The 6821-nt window shown below is 37.6% G+C and overlaps 1 protein-coding gene across 3 annotated transcripts in view; it reads left to right on the top strand.

Moving 5' to 3' along the window:
- The window catches only part of PVRL3 (poliovirus receptor-related 3), a 197244-nt gene that overhangs the window by 58311 nt on the left and 132112 nt on the right, over positions 1-6821 (top strand). For all 3 annotated transcript variants that reach the window (XM_006864193.1, XM_006864192.1, XM_006864194.1), the window contains exon 2: positions 4227-4568. In XM_006864193.1, the coding sequence (XP_006864255.1) occupies positions 4227-4568 (342 nt within the window). The remainder of the gene's footprint in view (positions 1-4226; positions 4569-6821) is intronic.

The raw sequence follows: 6821 nt of genomic DNA, 5'->3' as shown, positions 1-6821 counted from the left end.
GCAAGTTCTATAACCTCTTTTAGGTATTCCAAATCAGTTAGAGGCTGAAGACGGGCTTACAGGTTTTCTATAAACACGTTTTCCAACATTCATTTCTATCCCACTCAAGTGTCTGTTTTACAGTAGTAGGCAAGGGAAACCAATATTCATAAGACAGTCAAGCATTTTAGTATTATTTCCCACTTTACACTATGCCTAGGTCCCTCTATCTCAGAGCCCTGTTGTTCTAACGTTGAGCATGCATCACTATTTACATCTGTCCTATTTAGGCCATGCAAACCTGCCTCAGTGTTCTGTCTCTCTTGTTCTTCCACCTACTCCCCCCGTCTTGTATTGCCCCACCCCAACCCCACTGGTGTGGTTACCTTATATTCCATTAACTCTTCCCTCCATTTAAGACAGTCTATTTTATCCTGTAATCTACCTGACCTTCTCACCACCTGGATCTCTGTTCCTCTGTGTTTACCTTCTTTCACATTGTAATTGTTTTGATCATAGACTTACCTCCCAGATCCTCTGTTCTTTTCATTTTATTCTGTTCTTGACTCTTCCATTTGTCGATTGAGTTCAGGGTGATGCTGCCAAGTACGTTATTCTCTGGTTGTTGTTTGTTCTTATTGATTGTCAGTCCACATAACTCTCGTTAGGATGTTTTTCATAGCAGGATTGGCTTTGGCAAAATCCCTTAGCTTCTGTTTATCCTGGAATGTTTTGATTGCACAACCGTATTTGATTGACAACTTAGCTGTGTGGCGGATTCTTGGGTAGAAGTTTTTTTCTTTCAGGGTTTTATACATGTCTCCCTATTGCCTTTTTGCCTGCATGGTTTCTGTTGAGAGATCCAAGCTTAATCTGATTTGCTTGCCTTTGTATGTTACACTTTTCTTTCCCCTAGCTGCTTTCAGCATTCTGTCCTTATCTCTGATTTTGGAAAGCTTGATTATTATATGTCTTGGTGATTTTCTTTTAGGGTTTATCCTTCCTGGGGTTCATTGAGCGTCTTGAATGCTTATCTTTTTGCTTTTCAGGATGTTAGAGAACTTTTCTTCCAGAAGTTCTTCAGCTATCTTCTCTGTGAATTTGTGTGATTCTTCCTGTTCCAGAATGCCAAACATTCTTAAGTTATTCCTTTTCATGTTGCCCATCATGGATCTTAGGCCTTCAGATTTTTTTATCCTTTTTTGTGCTTACTCTTCTATCTTAGTAGTTTTGAGAGATTTATCTTCTAGCTCACTAGCTCTGGCTTCTATCTCTTCAATTCTGCTCCTTTGCCCTTTCAGTGTAGTGTCCATTTCTGATATTCTGTTATTAATCATTTGGACCTTTTTCTGTAGATTTTGAATTGTTTCCAATGTTGTATCTGTGTTATTTGATTGTTCTTGTAGCACTTTCCTAACTTCTTATTTTTCTTAACTCCATTGTATAGTGTTTTGATACATTAAATTTTTTTTTTAAATTCCTTCTCAGGCATTTCTAAAGCCTGCCCAACTTCCAGTATGGAGTGTAGGTTTCCTTCTAGCTCATTTGCCTTAGTCCCTTTATCTTGTTTCTGGACATGTGCTCATATGGTCATTTGCTTCTGTTTTTTGGGCATATTCAGGAGTTATCCATGACCTTAATAATTAGATGGGTAAGTAGTTTGGTATTTTTTTTTTTTTTTATGATTGCCTTCCAGGTAGATGTGATCAAGGAGATGGGCTTCCCTTTTCACTCTTCTTCCTGAGAAATTTCAGGATGCCACTGTTGGTTGTTTTGGCCTATTTCCTTTTTAATTTGCCTGTGTCAAATTAGGCTTTTTTCCTAGTGACAAACAGTTCAGGCCTGGATGTGGCCGTTTTGCACTGCTTTTTGTTTTTAAGTGGAAACTGTCACTTTAAATTTAGAGGAGATCTGTGTGCATGTGTAGTAGAACCCTCCAGTGGTGGGGGTGGGGTGTCCACTTGCTTCGGGACCCTCTCTAGTCACCAGAATGGAGATGTGTAGATAGTGAGAGACCAATGAACTGATACCACACACACAAAAAAGAATGTCTGTACCTTGTTTTTCCACGGTTCTATCAGGCGTCCGTTGCTGCTCTGATCCCTGCTCCACTTGATCTCACCCAAGATGGCGGCCTCAGGAGCAGCTGAACACCTTGGATTAGAAAGCACTGAGTTTCCTGCTTGTGGTACAAATTTCCCTCGCTGTAAGCCTTCCAACCTCCTAAATATTCCTTTATATGTGGTTCAGATTGTGGCACCATGCCGTGAGCCTGCTTGGTCAGGTATTCTGTGTTGTTGCTGATGGAGCTCCATTCATATCATTGTTGATTGTCAATTTGCCTTCTGGGTTGCATGGTTTAGGCTGAGATATCAAAGCTTAATCCTGTTGGTTCCCCTTTGTATGTAACTTTTTATTTTTCATGAGTTATTACCAGGATTTTATTTCTCCTGAGCTTTGTCTTTGGTATTGAAGAATTTGATTATACTATATCTTTGTGATTTTCTTTTGGGGTCTGTTACTTTGAGGTTTGTTTATCTTCTTGAATGGTTATCTCCTTGTCTTTCATGATTTTAGGGAAAATTTCTTCTCAAAGCTCTTTGAATATCTATGCTTTGTATGGTGTCTTCTCGTTCTGGAATGCTAATCATTCCTAAGTTATTCCTTGGCATGTTGTCCCTCATTAATTGCCTTACTTCAGATTTTTTCATTCTTTTTTTAGATATTGTTCTTTTACCTTACTAATTTTGAGAGATTTGTCTCCAATATCAGTAATTCAGGCTTCCATTGATTCAAATAAGCAAACTCCTTTGTTCTTTCAATATTTTATCCATTTCTCAAATCTTAGTATTAATCTTCTGAATTTCTGTATGCAGGTGTGTATTGTCTCCAGACCTTTTTCTGTTTTGTTAGTTTGTTTCTTTGAACAGAAATTGCTGCTTTCGAGATATTGTGGTTGTGTTGTATTCATATTGATTGTATGTTGGTCTATTCTTAGGCACTCTCACCAACTGCCTCCTTGTGAGTGTGATCAAATTGGCTTGTGCACTGTTCTTATGGAAAGATTATTATACAAATTATTTTGTTTATTCTCTAGAGCTGTTTGAGCATATTTAGACACATATTCTATTGTTTTGTAAGTGATTCTGTTTTGCGTTTTTGTGTTCATTTAAAATATTTGACATCTCTAGGTTTTAAAGTTATTTATTTTTTCACGTGTATTTCCCAAATTTGAATGCTTAATTTGGTTTACTTCTTAGTTTAGTAAGAAAAATAATGTTTCATGTTATTTTTATGAGTACCCATATACAAACTTCCAAGCCCCCGCCTTCTGTTTATTCTGTCCCATTTGCTTGTTGTTAAGTGCTATTGAGTCGAGATATGACTCATAGCGACCCTGTACAGGGTTTCCAAGGAGCAGCTGGTGTCCCATAGGTACCCCATATATGACAGAGTAGAACTGCATTAGGGTTACCTAGATAATAGATCTTTATGGGAGCAGACAGATTTATGTTACTCCTGTGGCATAGCTGGTAGGTTTGAACTGCTGACTATGTGGTCAACAGCCCAACATGTAACCCAATGTGTCTCTAAGGCAACTTAAGAGGACCCGTATTTAATTGAACATACGTCCATGTTGTTGTTATGTGCCATGGAGTTGGTTCCGACTCATAGTGACCCTGTACTGTGTTTCCGAGGTTGTAAATCTTAACTGGAGCAGAAGGCCTCATACCTTTCTCCTGCGGAACAGCTGGTAGTTTCAAACTGCTGACCGTATGATTAGCAACCTGTTTTGTAACCACTATGCTACCAGAGCTCCTCCCCCTCTCTCTCTTTCTCTCTCTCTCTCTCTCTCTCTCTCTCTCTCTCTCTCTCTGTATATAGTTGTTATGTGCTATGGAGTCAGTTCTGACTCATAGAGACCCTGTACAGGGTTTCCGAGGCTGTAAATTTTTATGGGAGCAGAAGGCCTCATCTTTCTCCCACGTAACAGCTGGTAGTTTCGAACTGATGACCTTGAGGTTAGCAGCCCGATTCATAACCACTGCGCTACCAGAGCTTATGTTCTCGTCACTGAGCAAATATTGCTTGATTATAGTATCCACGAGTTTGAGTCTTAATTATATTTACCTCAAAATGATATACACAGTTTTATGTTTATATATTTTGAAAATTTAAGATAATAAATATGTTACTGCAAATGTTTTCCATTCTAAGAGTTGTAATTTATTATTATTTTTTACTAGGTGCCTTAGCTGGACCAATTATTGTGGAGCCACACGTCACAGCAGTCTGGGGAAGAAATGTTTCCCTGAAGTGTCTAATTGAAGTAAATGAAACCATAACACAAATTTCATGGGAAAAGATACATGGCAAAAGTTCTCAAACTGTTGCAGTTCATCATCCTCAGTATGGATTCTCTGTTCAAGGAGAATATCAGGGAAGAGTCTTGTTTAAAAACTATTCACTTAATGATGCTACGATTACACTGCATAACATAGGATTCTCTGATTCTGGAAAATACATATGCAAAGCTGTTACTTTCCCACTTGGAAATGCCCAGTCCTCTACAACGGTTACTGTATTAGGTAGGTATGCTTAAATTGCCCTATTTGGTGCTTGTGCTAGTGTTAATACAAAAGCATTTTAAAGAATTCCATATGGTAAAGAATGTATATTTGAGTATTCTTTGGTTTAAAGTAAAATAAGTCAAATATGATTTTTCAAGTTTTTACATAAAATTTTATGATTCCAGGTTCTCTGTACCTATCTATGTAATGCTACGTAGTTCAGAGCTACTTTACTTACTGTAGGAAAAATAGTATTGCATTACTTTGACATTTGTTTTCACTATATCTCCTCAGATTTTCAGTGACTAAGCTTTCCCATTCTTTTAAATGATAGTTTGTCATCTTGGAGCCACTGACACATTATGTTTCGTTTTTCATATAAAATTTTATTCCTGCTATTGTAAATTTGAATAGCTATTTGTATCTTTTCTCTTACTTCTGATAAATAATCTTCAACCTTTTATATCTGATAGCTGTTGAAATTTTAAGTATGCTTATAAAGATTTAAGATAGCCATAAAGTGGAAAGTGAAGTTTAAGATAGCCTTTCAGTGGAAAGATGGTTTTCTTTTCACTGCAATGAAGAGTAGAAAGTAAACTGACTTAGGAAGTCTAGTGTGTACTTTTGAAAGAATGGGACAAGGAGTAATGAGTAATAGCAACCTGCATAGAGATGCACTGCTCATATTCCCCCCTACATGGTGATTAGCAGACAACCTCTAGCTGTTATCTCCTTGAAGACACCTTCAGCTTTTGAGTTGATGTCATATTCCTGGAGGGGCTGAAGGCAATATCTTCTTGGTATCAATGATTGAACAGTATACTGGTGTGAGAGGCTAACCATTTCTATCCAATGTGGAATGGGTTATCTTTGCTCCAGATCTCCCAGGTGGCCTGGGAGAAGGTTTTCTGATAACTTCTGCTCAATTCTTCTTTCTCCCTTTTCTACTGGATGCTGCTCCTTGGTAAACTTTTTGTACATCTCATTTAATCTCAGTGTCTGCTTTCCAGAGAATCAAACAACCAACTAACCAAACAATGCTAGGATCTTTGAAATGGAGGAAAACAGTTTTGTTCAAATTTTTTATATATTTCTTCATCTTGAGAAATTTGTTAAGTGCCATTGAATCAGGTCTGACATGTGCTGACACACTGTATTGGGTTTCTGAGGAACAAGTGCTGGATTTGAATTGCTGACCTTGTGGTTGATAGTCCAGTGCTATCTTATAATAATGCCACATCAGTACTCCATCTTGAGAGATACCATTTAAGGATTGTTGTTAAGTGTCATAGAATTGGTTCCAACTCATAGCATCCCTGTATAGGATTTCCAAGGAACAGCTGGTGAGTTTGAACTGCCAACCTTGTGGTTCAAACTGCCTGTGCAGTTCAGTGCTTTAGCCCACAGCACCACATTAGGATTCCTTTTAAGAATAGAAGTAGAAATAAGTGTGTTTTTGCTACTACTCTAAGAGCAGTGGGATATCTAAAAAGTTAATACTTTTGAATACTTTCCCACTTGTTATTGTTGTTACGTCCCGTTGAGTTAATTCTGACTTATGCACAACAGAACAAAAGATTGCCTTATCCTATGCCATTCTCACAATTGTTATGTTTCAACCTGTTGTTACTGCAGTATGTTAGTTCCTCTCATTGGTGGTCTTCTGTTTCTCTAATCCTCTACTTTACCAAGCATGATGCCCTTCTCCAAGGACTAGTTTGTCCTGACAACATTCCCTAAATATGAGAGACAAAGTCTCACCATCTTTGCTTCTAAGGAGTATTCTGGCTGTACTTCTTTCAAGAAAGATTTTGTTCTTCTGGCAATCCATGGTACTTTTGATATTATTTGCCAACACTGTAAATCAAATACATAAATTCTTCCACAGTATTCTTTATTCATTGTTCAAATTTCCCATATCCATTCATTAGGTGATTGAAAACGCCATAACTTGGGTCAGGCACACCCTGGCCTCATATTCCTGTCATCCTCATAGTGCCATTTTTGCTCTTTTAACACTTTAGAGAAAAGAGGTGTTTTGCAGCAGATTTGCCTAATGTAGTACCTTGTTTTATTTTTTAACTGCTGCTTCCATGAGTTTTGATTGTGGAGCCAAACAAAATTAAGTGTTTGACACCTTCAGTCTTTCTCCCATTTATCATGATGTTATTTATTGGTCCAGTTGTGAAGCTTACTTGATGGATTGTTATTTATAAATCATGATGTTATTTATTGGTCCAGTTGTGAGGATTACTTGATGGATTGTTATTT

This window comes from Chrysochloris asiatica, unplaced genomic scaffold, assembly GCF_000296735.1.
Source record: "Chrysochloris asiatica unplaced genomic scaffold, ChrAsi1.0 scaffold00061, whole genome shotgun sequence".
NCBI classification, from domain to species: domain Eukaryota; kingdom Metazoa; phylum Chordata; class Mammalia; order Afrosoricida; family Chrysochloridae; genus Chrysochloris; species Chrysochloris asiatica.
Note: the sequence above shows the minus strand (reverse complement) of the source record. Positions and strands in the feature narration are given on the sequence as shown.